The sequence below is a fragment of the Mauremys mutica genome, chromosome 4 (assembly GCF_020497125.1).
Source record: "Mauremys mutica isolate MM-2020 ecotype Southern chromosome 4, ASM2049712v1, whole genome shotgun sequence".
Lineage (NCBI taxonomy): Eukaryota > Metazoa > Chordata > Testudines > Geoemydidae > Mauremys > Mauremys mutica.
This window is the reverse complement of record NC_059075.1, coordinates 108374072-108393560: the sequence shown is the minus strand read 5'-3', so window position 1 is coordinate 108393560 and position 19489 is coordinate 108374072. Positions and strand designations below refer to the sequence as shown.

Here is a 19489-nt window from a genome sequence, read left to right as displayed (position 1 = left end):
ACAAACAGATGGAAAGATGTGGTCCCTGCTCAGTCAAGCTTACAATCTAGTCATATTTTATAGCATGCTAATAAGTGCCTTGTAGAATCCCATTGGTTTCCTCAGCACTTAGACTGTCAACAGATATGGAAGAATCTACGGAAATCTTTGGACTTGATATGTCCAAACCTCAGCGAGATGTCCTTAAAGGAGAACAGCTAAATGGCAACAGGATGAGCTGTGGGAATCATTAAAAGAAAGTCTCGCTTTGTGTCTCAAAGACGCCCATTGCCTTCAACGGGCTTTGGCTCAGGTCCTTAAAGGCCCTCTGCACTGCACTGTGTATTTATCCTGGATTTGATCACAAAAATAAGTCAGCCCTTAAATACTCACATTATAAATGTGCATGGAGAACTGTCAAGGCCTCATTCTCCTCCCAAATACATTACTGCAACTCTGTCGACTCCATTGACATTCTATTGGTGAGAGTGAGTCTTTTAAAACATCTACGCTATCTTCAGACTTTAAAGGAGAGAAATCCAAGTTTATATAGCGCAGACAGAGAAAAAGAGGGGTATTGTCCAAAATGTCCACAAACCCTTACAGGATCATCTAGATTGGAAGGGGCCAATAGTAGGTCTTCTAGGCCGCTGGATTGTAGCAGGATTTGCTCCATAATAGCTCTGTTGCCCGCTCTATAAAGCATGGTACTTATTATTTCTTTTTTATTTGTATCATGGTAGTGCCTGCAGGCCCAAACTGAGAGTGAAACACCCATCTTGTTAGCCACTGTCCAAACACACAGTAAGAGACAGTCTCTGCCCTGAGGAGTTTATAATCTAAATAGATGAGGGACAGGAGAGAGTAAATATGATTACCCCCATTATACAGCTGAACAACAGAGGCACAGAGATTAACTGACACAAGAAGACTGTGGCCATGCTGGGACCTGGGACGCCTACCCTAAGCAGAGTTTTGATGCCAAAAAAGGGAGAAGTGCCAGAGCAACTATGAAGTCCCCTAGGAATTGCTACTGATTTTTTGTGGAAGGTGCTTATATGCTACAGTGATGGGCATCAATATAAAACCTAAATAAATAAATAAATAGATAACAGAACCCAGAGCTCCTGAGTCCCAGTCCAGCGCCTTACCCAAGAGATCATTCTTCCCCTCTAGTGGGAGGTAAGCCTGGACTAAAGTCCTGGTTCCTTGAGCCAGCTGTAGCCAGACTTGAGCTTATCAGACCAATCTCTAGTACTGATATTTACAGGCACAAAAATGTACCTGACTGATGCAACTTTCAAGGCGTGTTTGGATGCTGGAAAGGGGACAAAGGACTAAATGAACACGAAGAGCATTCCATCCTGATCAGAATATGTATATGCATTTAATTCCTTTTAGGTGTTTATTCATGCTGTCCAATGTTATTGTTGGGAACTGGACAGGATCCCTTATACGGCAGGGCCAGTGCCTATGGGATTATTATACTCATCTGAAATAGAAACCATCTGAGCTGCAGTTGTTCCTCTTGGATATAAATCAGTCCGCCTGCTCCTTCAAGACTCCTCTCATATATCGGCTAAGTAATGAAGTCATGAAAGTCAAGGCTTGGGTTTCTTGCGAGGAGATGTCTTGATTTCTAATTTAAGATCCATCATGGATTTAGAGGAAGGTTGAGTGAAAGGCCCCCCACCCTCCGGAGCACCTATTCCCTCCCCGCCTCTGCCTTAAGGCAGCTAACTCCTTAAAAATAGCCATCTCTTCATCTGCAGAGAGCAGTGTGTGGAATTAATAGTTCTGCAGTGTTCACAGGAAATGCTGGCTAAGTCATTCCCTCTGGTAAATCATAGGACTATAGGGTCAGCTCCTCAGCCAGTGTAAATTGGCCTAGCTCTACTAACGTCAATGGAACTACACTGATTTACACCATAGATTTGAGGGCCAGAAAAGATCAGCTGAGCCATGTAATCTGACTCCTGATTTTTTCAGGACTCCCTATGCTACATCTACCCCAGCCTATTGGTTATAGTGCTAGCCTGGGACTCGGGCAGTCCAGGTTCACTGCCCTGCTCTGCCACAGACTTCGTGGGTGGTGATGTGCAAATCACTTTCTCTCTGTGCCTCTGTTCCCCGTCTGTAAAATAGGCATGATAGCACTTCGCAACCTCACAAGGATGTTGTGCGGACACATACCTTAAAGAGGGTGAGGTGCTCAAATACTGCAGTGAGGGAGACCATAAAAGTAACGTGGCTAGATTTTTTTCAGTACCTATCAGATGAGGTGAGTATTTGCTGTAATAAATACTACAACCAGCCAAATAATATTAATCAAGCAGTCTGCTCTATGAATCAGGCCAGTTTCCATACCCCAAATTAGTTACTGGATAATTTTTCACACGATTCAATTAGACTTTCAAACCTGGTGCTACTCATTCAATAATTTATTTGACATTTTTTGGGCATCAAATAGCTCATAGCCAGTATTTTTGTACATTATTCTACCAGTTCCCATGTATACTTGAATCTGATTGTTCTCTCACTTACTCTACTATAAAATTCATTGAACTCTTTGGCGTGATAGTAGGGTCAAACAGCTGTGAAAGAAGAATCAGGACTGGATTACAGCTGACCGATGGGGATGGACCTATTTCCAAACACCTCTGATGTTTGGAAAGCTTTGAAATACACCCAGATCCCAACCTGAACTCTTTGCAGCCCTTTGCATCCATGCTAATCATCTTCGCTACAAAGCTAAAGGGCTGTATCTTTTTAGATGACTTGTTTTTCCTTTCCTCTGTCCCTCTCATTTGATCTGACCAGCATAGCGCTCTATAGTTCCAAGAATGGTGGTCGTGGTGGGGATCTGCTGCTCTCTAGGACATCAGCTGTCTTTCTTTTCAGCTTCAAACAGCAGCACAACTGCTTCTGTTTTGGCATTTTGTTTTTTGGAGACCCTGTTACTAATAACTCGCCTCTTGCTTTCCCCCTTCATCTAGAAACCCACTGCCAACATGTCTGACACCGAGGAAGTGTAAGTAGAAATAAAACTGTCTTCGTGTTAATCTGTTCAGCTGGGCCATTTTAAACCAATCTGGGGTTTCCCTGTGAAGGTAAAAGATGGGGCCCCACAGCTGCAAGGACCAAGAGCTGCCCATTGAAGTCAATGGACAGAGTCTCACTGACTTCAGTGGGCACTTGAGAAGGCACCAAGTGTCCAAATGCAACCTGCTCTTCCCCCAGTCTGCACCTGCCCCAAACTCCCCTGCCAGGGTCAATCTGGAGCAGTAACACAAGTCGATGGAGTTGCTTGGCATATAAATTGGTGTAGTTTCAGAATGCAGCACCTGATGTATATGGAGGGGGCGCGTCAGGGTAGTAGTGGCTGGAAGTTTCCTATTAAACAGAAGATAGACCTTGCAATGTGCCCCCAGGTAGGGTTGCATTATGGGAAGGGAGAACATCAGGCCTGGCCAGGGGACTCAAGTTTTGATGACTGAGGACCCTGAATCAGCCTGAAGCACCTTATGCAGCACTGGAGAATGAGCAATAAACATCCTCCTTGCACTAGAGATGCCAGGACTTAGGGAGCCCCAAAATTTCAAATAAGCCCAGTCCGGCCTGGTCCAATCATTCAGAAATGGGCTTGGCCAATATACCAATGACAACTTTTACTACCTACAACCCTCTCCTGCAAACACTTACCCACATGAGTAATTGGGTTACTAGTGTGTGAGATTTTACACGCTTGAGTAATACTTTGCAAGCCTGGCCATAATTAGTATTTTTTAAAATTATAGTAATTTTATTAACCAAAAAGCAACTGGCTGGGTGAGGGGGGGAAGGGAAGGGAGAGCTATTTGTGTTTTAAGTGTAAATGTGGCCTCTTACTCAAATGCGGAGTTTAAAGCAACACATTAACCTATTGTTAATGTAGAGTGGATGAAATATAAATTCACTTTGATCAAACTCTTACTTTCTGTCTCTCTCTTTTCACAGGGATCAGGTAGAGGGTAAGTCATAAAGCTCCTTGTCTCTAATTCTTTAAACATCAGCCTGATGTGTTTTTAAACAGCCTTTTCCATTTTAATTTTCTGCTGCATATTTTCCTTTTATTTACTCTGGGTGAAGTCCCCAGCTGGTGTAAATGTGTGTATGTAGCTTCTTTGACTTCAGCAGAGCTATGCTGATACAGCTGGTATCTATCTATCTATCTATCTATCCATTCTGATACCCATACTTATATTATATAACCCTTAACTCCATAAGTGGTTCTGTTGAGTTCAGTGGGACTGCTTGTGGACTATGGGCTGCTCTGGAAGAATACTTGAATGTAGCTCATAATAAATATATAATCCTTTGTTATCCACCCAGTGGAGAATATATAATTCAGGCCTTTAATATGTTTAACAGCAAATAATGTTTGATTGGGTGTGGATGGATTTGTTTTATTTTTGTAGAGATGCTGCCATCTGCTGGTGATTGTTTTTATTCGCAACCTTATCCCCTCTGTATTTTGATTTTTTTCTTACTGCTTTATTCTTATATACATTAGCTGTTCTGTGTTTGTTTGTTTTTTAACCTGCAAAGGTACTTGTAAATCTCCATGCCCAGGATAAACTTTAATACAGTATTTTCTCCCCATCTTCTCTGTCACTTTTTAATTCTCCCTCTCTCAAGGTCACTTGATTCAATATTTATTTTTGTCATTTTTGGAATGATCTCTCAGCAGTTGTCTGTCTTGTGTCCTCTTTCCTGTGTGAGGTCATAGATTCAAATGCAGGCACTCTCTCAGAATATGTGCACTTACATGGTGAAATATCTTGTATGTTATGATATTTGGCTGTTATGTTTGTTCATGTTGATGGTGCCACCATCATACATGTTACAGGCTAACATGTCATTGGTTAGTGAACCTGACTTTGCTCACTGTAGTGAAATGTTAGATAAAATGCAGTGACTGGCAGTGTGGGGCCTGTGTTCATCTGTTACATTCCCTTTTCTCTGTGGTTTGAGTGAGGTAAATCATTAGTTCTCACTTTACCAGACGTCTGTTCTCCATCAAACTGATGCAATTTGCCAAAATTTCAAATAAGGCCTTGATCCAAAGCTCACTGAAATCAATGGAAGTCACCCATTGACTTCAATGGGTTTTGGATCAGACCATAGCTGATCAAAATGGTCCTAGCATGAAATTTCATAACCATTTAATCACATTTTGGAACAGTTCAGACATAATTTTTCTTTACATTGGCATAAGATGCCTTTTGCTTATAGTTGCAACTCAGGAAAGTGCTCAGCTGAAAACCCAAACTCGACGCTTTCACTTTAAGTAGGTGACAGTTTTCAATTTGTCTTACTTTGGATCTCTGCTATTGTATGTCCTCTTGAGCTGGATGTTTCTGTTATCCAATGACAGAATCGTTGCATTCATTGAAATGCTTCTGCATGTTTCACTCATGAAAGGGTACATATATGATTCTGCAACCCCCTATCTATGGAGTCTTGTATCAGAGTATGAGACACCCATCAAAGTTTTGTTCTGGTGACATATATGCAACTTGATACCTGCTGGAAAACTTTGGTGGGTGGAGTTCTGTGAAGTCAAACAGAACCATAATTCCCTGGACCTGATTCTCATCTTGCTCGCAACAATTTTACACCAGTGTAACTCAGTTGACTACTTTGGAGATACTCCTGATTTACACTAGTGTGAGCTGGATTAGAATCAGACCCTTCCTTCCAACTTGCTCATGCAGTTTTAATTAAGCTCAGCACAATAAGGTCAGTGCAATCAGCCTCTTTATAATCAGTGGTTATTTTTCTAACTTGACCATGGACTTTTAAATATGATTACACAAAGCCCCTTGGAAATCTTTATGCTCTTTATAAGAACAGGACTCTTTGTTGTCACTGGCTTCTTATCACCATGTCACCTTTTGTGGTCTATGTGCTGGAATGCTCAGCCTTGTTGTTGATTTTGCTGCTTTTTTTTTTTATTTCAATGCAGAGGAATACGAAGAAGAAGGTAACAAAAAACTGGAACGTAATTTCTCTTTCTGTGACCCTTGACCCCACCTCTTTCCTTGCCTGTCAGTCACCCATCTCTTTGTTACATGCTGCTAAAGGTGATCTGGAATGCTTGTTCAATAAATCAATCCAAACTGTTTTGGAGCCAAACATGTAGAGATGTGCCAGAGCTATGAAATTTAGAGCCGAGTATGAATTCTCCCATTATAGAATCATAGAAATATAGGACTGGAAGGGACCTTGAGAGATCATCTACTCCATCCTCCTGTGTTAAGGCAGGACCAAGTACATTTACGCTATCTCTGACAGGTTTTTGTCTAACCTGTTCTAAAAAGCCTCCAAGGATGGGGATTCCACAACCTTCCTTGGAAGCCTATTTCTGTTCTCAGCTATCTTTATAGTTGGAAAGTTTTTTCTAGAATCGAATCTAAATCTCTCTTGCTGCAGATGAAGCCAATTACTTGTTGTTAGGGCTGTCAAGCAATTAAAAAAATTAATCGCGATTAAGTTCAGGGCTGTTCAAATTTGGGATTTGCATATGGAGCCTCCTCTATTAAAATACCACGTATCCTGGACCAAATACTGCAGTTCTTACTCAGGCAAACCTGCAATTGCCTCCAACAACATAACAAATATTTTTTGGGGGAAAAAAAGCTGAAAAATGTTTTTCTCCTTTACCTATCTGCTAAAATCAACTCACAATATGAGATTCTGTGCTTTCCCCTAAATGAGCTCATCACCTCAACATCACATAAAGCGATGTAAGGAAAGCAAGTGCTGCAGATTCTTGTGTTCTTTCGGGCCTCAGGTGTAGCTAGCAATATATAAATAAATCACAAAAGTTTCAGCTAAATTTGCTCTTTTCACTGAAATTCAAAATTCCAACAGGATAGTTCACTGAAATTTTGAAATTCAAAAATGTTTTTGGTCCAGCGTCAACCTGAAGGACATCAGCAGCTGTTGCTAAGAGGAACACAAAAGCTGAAACTCAGAGCTTGGCAATAAAAGTTTTTTCAGGTCACCTTTAGCCATCCAATGATTTGACAAGCTACTATAGAAATATAGGAGATTTGAAAAAAGATGGAGTGTGAAAGGCGCTCTTCCCCATGTTTTCACGGAGCGATTTCACTGGTAAGATTTTCCCCTATGGTAGGGAGAGGAAGATTTCAGAGACATAGTTCTATTGACACTGTTCAGACATTGGCTAGAGCCATTCCGCATATTGCCTGCACGTAGCCAGCCTTCAAGTTAGGCAACTGTGCTTCAAAACTGGCTTGTTTATTTTCTTCCAAAGACATTTGAATGCAAGGAAAGTGCCCACTAGCCATTTCCCTACCAGTTAAGTGAAATTATTTTACACTTTATTTAGATAGATGTTAAAAACCTCCTGGGACAGAAGTGAGGGCCAAATTCTGAGAAGTGTTGAAGTCAATCGGACTTGCAGGTGCTCTTAGGATTTGACCCCAGTTCTTTAGCTTTCTCCGGTAAAGGTAGGCAGAATACCCCTTTTGGGAGATGGAGATATTTGTTCAGCAAGGTTATGACACCAACTCTAGCTCAAAGGCATTTGCTGCCAAGGGTTTTCTGAGGTATGTCTTGTCCTTCCTTCTGTGCCATAATCACTCTCAGAGGTTTTGCGCACATTAGGCACAATTTCCCCACTGTTGCTACAACAAGTTCATTTCCATCAGGGATAGTGACAGCGGGGAGTGCAAATGTAGACCAAGTGCTAGCATTTTAAGGGCTGCATTGTATGAATTTGCCCACAGCAGGACTAGACATCACGGTGCTAGTAACACCAGCAGCCACCTGGAGCCCTTCCTGCACTAGCGGTCCCAACATTGTTAGCTGGATGGAACCTTCTCTCACACTTTTGCCGTCTGCAGAGCAGCATTCTATAGACGCATGCAGCTGTAGACCCATAAAACAGTGCGAGGCCTCCTCTGTGACGTCATGGATATCATCCATTTCACATGGATGGAGCTGAAACAGTAGCAGTGGTAAGAGATTTTTTCACAAACGAGCCTAATGCAGATACCTTCAAAAACTCACAGCAACTCAAATGTCTTGCTGCCTCTAATATTCTGCTGCCTGCCCTGCCCTGAGTGGCAGCGCCATCCTTGTACTGGAGAAGCAGCCAGCAGAAAACCAGAAGCATGAACTGATGTGGGTGAAGGTGCCATTCATACTCCATGTTTATTCACTTCTTGTCAAACATGCAAAGAGAGAGATGAGGGTATTAATAATACAGGCAAGTATGCCCAGTAAAAAAGATTCTTCCTTGTCACCTTTGAACCTTTCTCCTTTCTCACCTAACTTTCTCCTTCTTTTTTGATTTCAGAATTAAATATTAATATGAAATTGATTTCCCCCCCTCTTTAATCTGCACGCTCCTATGCTCTAAGCATGCTTTCTCTAACTAACTATTTTTTGGTTTCCCAATTCATACCTTTGCTTGACCTTTGTTTTGCCCTCTTCCGAAGAGATTTTTTCCTTTTCATATAACCTCTTTCTCTAACCCCTTTCCCTCCCAAGTCTTCGCTTGCAAGACTTCAAGGGTCTAATGATTTTCTGTTTTATTTTCCCATATGTTATTGCCTTTTTTTTTTGGTTTTGTTCTGTTGCCTTTTGTTCTGAAGAAGTTCAGTAGGAAGGTATGTGATGTGACTTCTGATTTCTTTCTCTCCAAATTTGGAAGAGGATTTTGTGTGAAGGAATCTTCAGATGGCAGAAGGGACAGTAGAGAAAGAAACATTAACACTAAGTGTCCAAGGACTTGGTCCATAGCCTATTGACATCAATGGCACCATTGATGTTAATGGTAGAGCTGATCAGAAAATGGGGTTTATTTCTGTGAAAAATAATGATGAAAACAACAGCAAAAAATCATTTTCATCTAAAGTTTGACATTTTTGGTGAAAAATTAAAATATTTAGTCCAAAACCCAGGTTTTTTTAATTGAAAAATTAAAATATTTCAATTTGGAAAAATGATTGTAGTGACTCATGGGAATTGTTGTTTGAGTGCTTCATTCTCCTGTATAGACTGAGCTCCCTGATTGGACTAAATATCCTATGCTGCATCACAGTCTCCACTCATGATTAGGGCAAGCAGTTGTATCCTGGGAATCCCTGGATATTGTGCATCATGGGAGATGTAGTCCAGCTGGGGAGCCCACGTCATAGAGGAGACTGAGGACATGAGGAAAATAAACTACAAATCCCATGAGGCATCCTGCCAGAATATCGAAATCAAAGTATTTTGGGTTGCAGGCATTTGGGTTTTCAATTAAAAATAAAAGTTTTCTGTGGAAAGCAGACACTCTACAACAATTTTCATTTAGTGGGGGAAAAAATACTTTCTGTCAAAAATTTTTTTTGAGGGAACATATCAATCAGCACTAATCCCAGAGGCTTTGGATCAGGTCCCAACTGTGACATCCTTGCAAATCCAAAAGCCCTATTTGCCTCACCGGGAGTTTGGATCACACCAAGTTAGGCCTTTTATAATGGAACAGAAGTAAAACAAAATGTTAACATTCCATAATTATTAGACGTGGTTGAAATTTTCTGAGATTTTTAAATTTCAAGAATTTGTTGGCAATCTTTCTCCCACTTTTTTTGGTCAAAATTTTGAGGATAAATGTCCTTGAAAATTCAAAATTTAAAAAATATTGATCCAATTTAGAAAAAAAAATCATGTAAAACATTGTACAATCCCATTTTCATTTGGCCAAAATTTCATCAAAAATCCAATTTGGTAAAATCTCAACCAATTCTAATCTCATAATAATATCTATACCAATGTTGTTGTTTTTTTCACCTAGCCATGTTTTCACACCCCAGTATCTTTTCAGCTCACCTTCAGCTTGCTCTGCCAATTCATATCAATTTTATTAATTCTCTCTCCTATGTCATAGCTTCTAAGTTCCTCTTTTTTTGCACCCACTCCATAAATTTAACAGAGTTCGAGGCTGTCTTAATCAGGTGTTTCTTTTTCTAATTTTCTTTTTGTCATTGCCTCTCATTCCATGATGCTTCGATCTGAAGAAGTTCATGAGGAAGGTATGTGAAACAACTTCTCAATTTCTCTCTTTCCCTCAGCAGTGCTAGCATGCACAGGAGTTCTTAAGAAGGTGGATGAAGACAAGAAAATGTTCCATTTGTGACAAATTATTACTCACACAGCATCATTTGCATTTAAAATGTTCCATCTGTACATTAATATATGAGCAATGATCACTGCATGTAAAAAGGCACTAAGCTTGGGGGAACATGTAAATGCTTTGAAAACCTCCATTTGTCACAACGATACGGGGTCTGATCTTCCTCATTTCCCAGTTTTCCACTGGTGTAGCTCCACTGATTTCTCTGGAGTTTCTCCTGTTGTACACTGGAGTGAGAAAGGAAGCAGGTTCAGTAGGCGTACTGGGCCCTTGATTATGGTGTATGTCTCTCCCATTTGACAGCCCAACCCTTCCTTCTTCGGATGCTTAAATCTCCTACTGACTTCAGTGAGAGAATTGGGTGGACAAAAAATGCAGGATTAGGTCCTTGATATGTGCCACATTGGAGCATCTCGGGATAACGTTTAGCCAAATGTGTTTGTATAATGCATTCTATTGCCTACCTAAGCATTCCTCTGTAAGGTTTTAGTTCAGCTGTGAAGCTTTCTACTAAATGTCAAAATTATGTAATTTTGCAGACTGTAAACAGAAGGTTTTTTTCTTTTGAAAACATAACTTTGCAAGGCTGTTGTAGCATATATAACCAAAGGTATGTAGCTATGCTACACTGCAGAATGTAGGTCTTACAAAATGGATCTAAGTAAACCTTTGCATCACAGTGCACATGGATACTAGGATTGTACGTGATATTTACAAGATAGGTAGGTGCATGAAAGGAGAGCAAAATGATGGAACTGAGATCTGGGACCAAAACATAGTGAGACATTTGTAAACCTACATTCTAGATATGAATAGCAACACGGGGTGTATATTCCCATCAGATTTGTAAATTTATGTTCATGGCCATGTTTAAAATAAGTATAAACACCTTAGTAAGCCAGGTGGATCAGCACCACTTGGTTTACAATTTTATTTTTACATCTTATGAAGGATTTATATTTCTTACCAGGCACCTGCATGCTCCATTTACCTGGCTTCATTCCATCACATCCTGTATTTTTCCATTTCTCACCCTTTCTCTTTCTTTTAATGGTATTAATTTTCTTTCCCTATAACCAATTCATATTCCCCTCCTTGGCTTGAAAGGTTTGAGGTTGTTATAATCATGTGTTGCTTGTTCTAATTCTCTTGTTTTCTGTCGCATCGATCTTGTTCCCTGACACTTTCCACCTGATGAAGTTCATGAACCAGGTATGTGACATGACTTCTGAATTCCTCTTTCCATCCTGCATTAGTGTGTGCAAGAATTCAAAGGTGGTGGAAGGGGATGGGACACAATTCTGTTATGTTATCACTTACAATATGTTGGTTTTCAAGCTTTCTTCTGTAACCGTCTGTGTAGATTGACCAGTGATAATGATAATCACTGCATGAAAAGTGTTATACATTTTAATATGCTGGGCCAGTTCCTCAGCTGGTTAAATCAGTGTAGCTCCATTTGGGGATCCACTTAGTGATACCAACTCAGGATATGGGCCCACGTTCTACCTGAGGGCAGGATTTGGCCCAATACATTTGAATAGTGTTTTTCTAGCACACTAATGCATACACTTCCCCTGCTGTATCAAGCATACTCCAATTGTGTAAGATGTATACTAAGCTACAAGTCTGTTCTAGTGCATAGCTTTGTAAAGCATAGATTAAGCCCTCCATGCTCTGCTCTTTATATAAGTAGAGGGTAGAGCCTGTGCATGAGGATCCATTCTTTGGGGTGCTGGAAGAAAGGAGTGGCCACAGGCACACAATAGAAACATGATGTCTCTATTCTGTTCACACTTCTAAAACTGTGTTGATGTAATACATATGGTTCTCTGTAAACAAATGGGAGCCAGCAGTATTTAGTTCATACAATATTTGTGTATTTTGCAAGATTTACACTTTTTTACCTTTCATCTGCATGCTCCTTCTCCTTTTTCTCCCATCCCCCTCTCTTCCCATTTCACACCTGTATGTGCCATTTGTTCTCTCATTAATGTCCTTGGTTTTCTTTCCTTGCAACCTATTCATAGATTACACCCAAGCTTGTCTTGAAAAAATTTAAGGTTATTGCCGTCCTGTGTGTCTTGTTTCTAATTCTGTGTCTTCCTTTGCATCTTTTTCCCCTGACACTTCCTACCTAATGAAGTGCATGAGCCAGGTATGTGATGTGACTTCTGAATTCCACTGTTTCAGTCTCAAGGGTTAATGTGTACAGGAAATCAAAGGGGGCGCAAGGGAACAGGAGATAACAATAGATATTAATGATAGTTTTTTCTCTACTTCTGTTTTTCCAAAACCATTTCTCTAGAAAATAACAAATTATGATATTTAATCCTAATATCTGGGTGTAAGAATAACACATTTTAGGAAAAATATGAACCATTTTAACATCCACTTAGGGCTTTGCTCTGAGAGCAGGGATGGAACTCAGATCCTCATACTACAGAAGCACAAACTCAAGCCCCTTCCACTTGAGCTAATGGAGAAAACCCTCTAGCTATTTTTGAACCTCTCTTTTATGAACTAATGGGAGATTGAGTTCATAACTTTGGAAAGTTCATAAAACTGGACATCTCAGAATCACCGTAGGTACGGTGCATAAGTTAATGTGTTAATCATTCAATAGTAGTGTTCCTAATGAATAGTAACAAATGTATACAGAGTTCCTGAATTTCTTTGTGAGAACTGCATCTCTTCTTTGCCACCAAATCTCTCTGTCTTTCCAAACCTGTACAGCTGCTTGGATGCTGGCAGAAGGACTGAAGTGACCTTTGGTGGAAGAAAAATGATGTTGGGTGCAGAAAGATGGTTCATGTAACCAACCGTTTATAAGACAGATGTTCATAAAACTAAGCTTCTACTGTATTAAGGGTAGACTTGGCAGAATTCAATTATATCATTAAATGTTGGTAACCATCGATTTCACTGTTCATGCACAAACCGACAGAAGATATCGATGTTTATTTTAAAGCATTTTAAAAGATTTGTATTGATTTAAATGTTCTCATTTGTGCAAAATTATGGGTGTTAGGCTTTTTTATTTTTATCTATTTAAATTTTCACAGTTGTAGGAAATTATGTGGGATTCAATCAATGTGAAAGTCAGACAATAATTATTTAATGATAGTAGAAGTTGAGATTCAAAATGTTAAAGCTTTATAACTGTTAAAACACATCACATATCAAAATATACACAGTAAATACCCCTAAATCAAACCCTAATAAGTTCTCAAGCAGCATTTTTCTAACCTATCTGTAATTTTCAATTATTGGTGGAAATATTTTTTCCATCCGTTTTGTGTGTGTATGGTGAAATCAACCTTTATCGACATTTACCAATAAAAATTGAATCCTTCCAAGCCTAATGAAGAATATAGATTCCATCACACAAAGTGGAGCAGTTCTGATTCCATCCAATAGAGGGCAATGTTGCAAATAGGCACTCTCCAGTTCCGTACAGCCATTTTTGGCCCATTGATTGTATAAAGGGAATCTAAGTACTGTTGGATCTTTGCATTACAGTTATGCATGATTAACAATATAGTCTGGAATGCTTGCAAGATAACCACATTTAAAGGGCAAAATCTTGCTCTCGGATGTACAGGGTCAACCCTTTGCATACTTGGAAAGTAGAATACCGAAATTCATATCCTAGCTAGTCTGAAATTCACCATGCAGACCCATGAGCAAGGTTTTCCTCTTATGAAACGACATGTTTATAAATCAAAACTGCAAATGGCTGTGAATAGCAACAAGAATGCGGATAGATGCCCTTCCAAAACTGTATTCAAGGCATAAAGTGGCATGAGTTGTAGATCTGGGAAAAAATACAGATTGATTTCTGATGTTAGTTGATTATTAGTGATGGACCATTATATGTAAGCAGGTTTTCAAGTCCTATGTTATAATGCAAATGAACGAAATTCCACTATTGAAAAATGACAGACCCAGTATTTCTCTGAGATCACTTTAAGTCCTGTGCTCATGTGTAGCTTTTAAAATAGGAGAAACCTTTATAAATCATGGTGGTCAGTTCCTCTTTATAAGTTTTGCAAGCTTTACATTTCCTACCATGAAGCTGCATGTCTATTTCACCTGACAAAATCCTTTCACAACCCTGTCTTCCAATTTATTTGCCTTTTAAATGTTATTAATTTTATTTTCCTATGATCTACTTCCTAAACACTCTCCCCTCACCTCCCTTGGCTTGAAAGAGCTTAAGATGCTTCTAATAACATGTTTCTTGTTCTCATTCTCTTGTTCTCCATTGCATCTTGTTCCATGACACTTCTCACCTGATGAAGTTCATGAGCCAGGTATGTGACACGACTTCTGAATTCCTCTTTGTAGTTCCAAAGTGCGTGTGTGTATGTGTGTGACCAGGAATCCTGAGTTGGTAGAAGAGAGAGAACATAAGAAACAAATATTAACCACAAATGATCACTTACAGCAGTTTTCTCCTTTAATCTCCATGCTTGCTGCTACTTTAACTTTACAGCATCTTTAATTCCCAGCAGCCTCTCCAGACAACTTTGTTTCAGTGTTTCTCACTTTTTTGCATCGATATTCTTACTTTCCTTCACCCATTCCTTGATGTCTTTCTCAGACTCCAAAGTGTTTACATATGTATTCTGTTTTCTCTATTTCTCTGTTTCCCATCACTGCTTGCTCCATGACACTTACAGAAGTTCACGAAGAAGGTATGTGACCCACTTAAAGAATCTCACTCCCTTTCTCTTTGGGCTAGTCTCCACTACAGGGAGATCAATGCTGCTGCAATTGATGCAGCAGGGATTGATTTAGTGGTTCTAGTAAAGACCCACTAAATCAATGACAGACTCCAGTCGACCCTGGTACTCCAGCTGTCCGAGAAGAGTAAGGGAAGTTGACTGGAGAGCGTCTCCCATTGACTCAGTGCAGTGAAGACACTGGGGTAAGTCAACTTAAGCTACGTCGCCTCCAGCTACTTTATTCACATAGCTGGAGTAGTGTAACTTAAGTCGACTTACCGTGGTAGTGAAGACAAGCCATTTTAGTGCTGGGAAAAAAGTATTAAAAAATGTTAAGGTTGCACAAGATGAGGCCCAAGAAATGAATGTGGGAGGAGAAATGACCTCTCTTCCGAAGAGTTTTGGATGAACATTGAGAAAAGGGTTGTGTTTGCCAAGTATTGTGGTTTCAGGCAATATGAAAAGAGTGTTACAAGTTCTATACTGAAACTTTTGGCCTAAATTTTCAAGTGTGATGTCAAGTTTTGGCTGCTCAACTTGAGACAGCTTAAAATGGACTGATTTTCAGAGAGTGGATGCTCAGCATTTTCTGAAAATCAAGCCCCTTTAAGCTGTCTTATTTTGGGCATCCAAAAACTGCAGCACTGAAGATCCATAGACACTTGAAAATTTAGGCTTTTGATTTTAGCTAGAGCTACTGAAGCAGCTTTGGGTTCTAGATCACATTATCAGGAGTGTTCTGAGTTCTACAATGAACAAATTAGCATGTTGGACAGTTCCTTCAGTGATATTGAAAAATGCTTGGAAGACCCATGGATGCTTTTGTGATCTTTGAGAGAGACAAGGAGATTAAAATTTTGCTCACAGAAGTATTTATTTTTCTGCAAAGCTTGTTGATGATCCTTCAGATTATAGGGTGGTATTTGCCAAAATTGTAATTCAAAGTACAGGTTGATCCATCTTGTCCATCTATAATTCTATAGTGTTTCTTGGAGAGCATTCTCACACATGGTTGAGGGAGATTGTAGTCACAGAAAGAGAAGAAATAATGGATGTAGATTTAGAAGGATGTCTAGATGAGTAGATAAGAAAAGTGACTATGCAGAATTCTACCAAAGTGAAAAATGTACTATAAAGAATAAAGCCACCCAGTTTCACAAAATATGTTAGATTATTTGTCATAGTACAAATTCATGATTTCAGTACCTAATATACCTAATCTATAATGCTCAGTATGGAACTGCACAGTTTGGGGGTCTGGAAGGTGACATTAAAGAAAATGTCAGTAATTCAACACCCATGTCACTCTGATAGGTTTTTTCCAGATTGGGGATTAACTGGAGAGAGGTGCAGAATTGGTTTAGAAATAGTTTCAACTAACAATGGGAAAACAATCTTCTGTGTAAAAAGCGCATGGCAAAATGCTGTTGTTTGTTGAGTCTGGTGCTTTCTTTCTTTGTAAAACAGGCTAAACAAAGCTCAGATTGCATGGTTGAGAGAGGTTCTGAGGAGCCAACATCTAGAATAAGGAGTCATGTGCTTTTCTTGTCTTTGTTCAAACCTCCACATATGGGATTACTAGTTTTCTTCTCACCAAAATAACGCCATCCCACAGCAGGGTAAAACCTTCTGGGTCTTCACTGAATTCCAGTTGCTTGGGAGATGGTTCTCCCTTAAACTCTTTCCTTGACACCTTTTATGATGCTTCTAGTTGTTCTCCTCTGTAACTTATGGGAGGTTGGAATTCTGTATGCTAATGAGTATGGTCCCATGAAATTTGGTCAAGAATGTCGCAAGATGACAGCCTAAATGACACAGGTGATTTTGATTATACCTGTCAGTCATACCCTGATGGATTCCAAGCAACTTAAAATCTGGATTTTTTTTTTTAGATTTTCATTGGAAGTGGAAGAAAAATGCCCAAAACAAAACCAAACAAAACCAAAAAAAACCCCAAACCCCATTCGCTTAATAATTCACTTAAAATAAAATTGCATATGAGGGTATGTTTGTGGAGAGCAAATTTTGAATTCACAAATGTGAGGGTTAGCACTAGAAACCTGTTTCTAAGAAGAAACAGAAATAATATTATATGGCCTATCAAAACTAATCAATACAATATGAATTTCCAGTATCCAGTATTAATACTCTGTCTGAATTATGAATACTTAAGATAAAAACTCTGCATACCTGGAATTATTTTACAAAAATTTAGAAAAAATAATGCATTCAAGAAAATGGTAAGCTCCTTGCAGACAATTTGCAAACACATGTAACCCTTCTGCCAGTCAGAGTTGGCAGCAACAAAGACCAGATTCAATATCTAGGGGTTCCTTTTCAACAATACAATGCAAAACCGTCTCGAGCCCCCACCCAGTGACCTGGGACAATTACACACCACTCCCTGGGCACTTCTAAGAGGCAATACTTCCCCTCTCGCAAGCACAGTCTGAGTGTAGCAAAAACTTTTAATAAAAGGAGGGCAGTAACTCAGCATTAATTTGGGAAAACACCACAAGTAGGATACTAAACATAAACCCTGAGCAAAAGACCCACCCCCGAGTAAGTTGGGCAGTGTCCTTTTCTCCTCAGGTTCTTAAGTCCAGCAACCCAAAAGTCCCTTTAATGTGCCCGTCCCTTCTCTGCACCCCACTTACAGTTGCTGTCCTTGGTCAGTGGAGCCCCAGAGTCCAGAGGTTCATCTGCACAGTTCACCTCCCACTCTGGGTGGAAAAGAGGTGGGGGTTAAGGAGGCACCTTACACACTCCGCTGCTTGGCCACTTGCTCACTGTCCCGCCAGCCACTTCTCACGCCTCTCTGTAGGGCTCTGCTCTGGCCCTCTCCGCCAGCTGCCTTGCTGGCAACACCTCTCCACCAGCCGCTTGGCTGGTCACTCACCAAGATGTCTTCATGGCTCACCACTTAACATGGCAGTCAATGATTTCAGCTCTCAGTGATCTCAGCTGTTAGTGTGTGTATGGGGGAGGGGCTCACTGCTGGTGCACACTGGGCAGTTTCTTGCACCAGAGACACTGTCCCAAAGTAGGTCTAATACTCAGACCTAGATATCAGTGATTTCAGCTCTGCAGTGTGTAACAAGACTCTCAATTGAGTCTAAATTAGCTCTTTTATTATACATGGAGAGAGGAAGGGTCAAATGGTGTCTAGAACCCTTAAACGTGGACCACACCACAAGGTACAAGTACCCATACCCACCCTCTCTCAACTCATTAGGCTTTGGAACCTCTGTCCCCTGCCTAGCGAGTGCTGTTCAGTTGAGGGTGAGTCCCTCCATTGGGGTGTGCTAGGTACAGTTCTTCTGCCCTTGATTCACACAACAAGGATAACAACCCTTTATTACTTCTGCCCCAATAACAAGGAGACTGGGGATCCAGCACCAGCCACGAGTGATCATTTGGGCAAGCAATGCCTTCATGCTGAGTACATAGGCAGGGTGGCTGTGCTAATGCAAGCGAGATCAACTCCTGAAATCCTTTTCCACAGCTCACCACTAGATGTCAGGAGAGAGCTCATTCAGACTCTGCTTACACACATAATCAGACACAATTTGTCAAATAAATCATATGCTTCTAGTTTTCACCAGGTCTTCCTCCCAAATTCTATACTTCATCTCTTACTTGCCATCCAGAATTATAGGCATATGTTCTCATCTGAGCTAAGTCTTCAAGAGATAGACAATAGGACTTGTGCTTTTAAGGCTCTTTTGAAAATCTCACCCTTTGGTGTCTAAATATGGATTTAGGAGCCTACCTTTAGTTTCCTATTTTTGTAAATTTTGGCCAATGCCAATATCTGCATTTACTGGGTAACTGGGGACGTACACTACAAATTGAACATGCAGCGTGGTGAAATCAATAGTACGCAGTTTGCCACAACTTCTTCATGAGACAGGCAGAGGAGCAGAGAGGAAAAGTCACTTTCCCATGGGCCAACTATTGCTTTTGATTACACTGGAGTAAATCTGGAGTAACCCTGTTGAGGCAGAATCTGGCCCCAGAAGAGAAACCAAGGGGCCCGAGAACAAGTGCCATCCCTAGATTACATTTTCCTTTGTTTCATCTTGACTTCATTGCCCTACAATAGAGCTAGTTTGACTTCTCCCATCCCAAGCTCCTCCTGTACATCTCTAATGTTCCTTGTGCTTTCTTGCACTTGCTTTTCTTTTGTATGTGTGTGTGTTGCCCTTTAAGAAGAGGCCCCTGAAGAAGAAGAGCAAGAGATTGAGTATGAAGAAGGTAAGTCTGTCATTCTTTCTTGTCCTTGAATCTGAGAAGTGATGTGCTTTATGGGATGCTACCAAGCCTCAGCATTGCTGCTTCGTGGTGCTGTTGTATTGGTCAGATCTATTCAGTCTGAGTTGATGTCTCCTGTCTTCTGCTATGGTATTCCTGGCTGAATCTGAGTTTGTTGCTTTACTCTGGCTTTAGCATGACTGGAGAGCAAAGCTTCAGCCTTCCGAAAGGCCACACAGAACGCTCTTAGGGGAGGGGGTATGGTTGCACTTGTTAGACAGTTGTAAAATCTGTTAATTGGTTTCTTTTAGGATGAGGCTAGTGGGCCTAGAAC

The 19489-nt window shown here is 40.3% G+C and overlaps 1 protein-coding gene across 4 annotated transcripts in view; it reads left to right on the top strand.

Annotated features, from left to right (window-relative positions):
* The first annotated feature begins 2979 nt into the window (after positions 1 to 2979).
* The window catches only part of TNNT3 (troponin T3, fast skeletal type), a 37385-nt gene continuing 20875 nt past the window's right edge, over positions 2980 to 19489 (top strand). For 2 of the 4 annotated variants that reach the window (XM_045016854.1, XM_045016856.1), the window contains exons 1-8: positions 2980 to 3010; positions 3976 to 3989; positions 5987 to 6004; positions 10056 to 10070; positions 11372 to 11383; positions 12318 to 12329; positions 14476 to 14487; positions 19114 to 19158. In XM_045016854.1, coding sequence (XP_044872789.1) covers positions 2991 to 3010; positions 3976 to 3989; positions 5987 to 6004; positions 10056 to 10070; positions 11372 to 11383; positions 12318 to 12329; positions 14476 to 14487; positions 19114 to 19158 — 148 coding nt within the window. In that variant the 5' untranslated portion in view covers positions 2980 to 2990. The remainder of the gene's footprint in view (positions 3011 to 3975; positions 3990 to 5986; positions 6005 to 10055; positions 10071 to 11371; positions 11384 to 12317; positions 12330 to 14475; positions 14488 to 19113; positions 19159 to 19489) is intronic. The other 2 variants (XM_045016855.1, XM_045016857.1) reach the window with 2 other exon arrangements.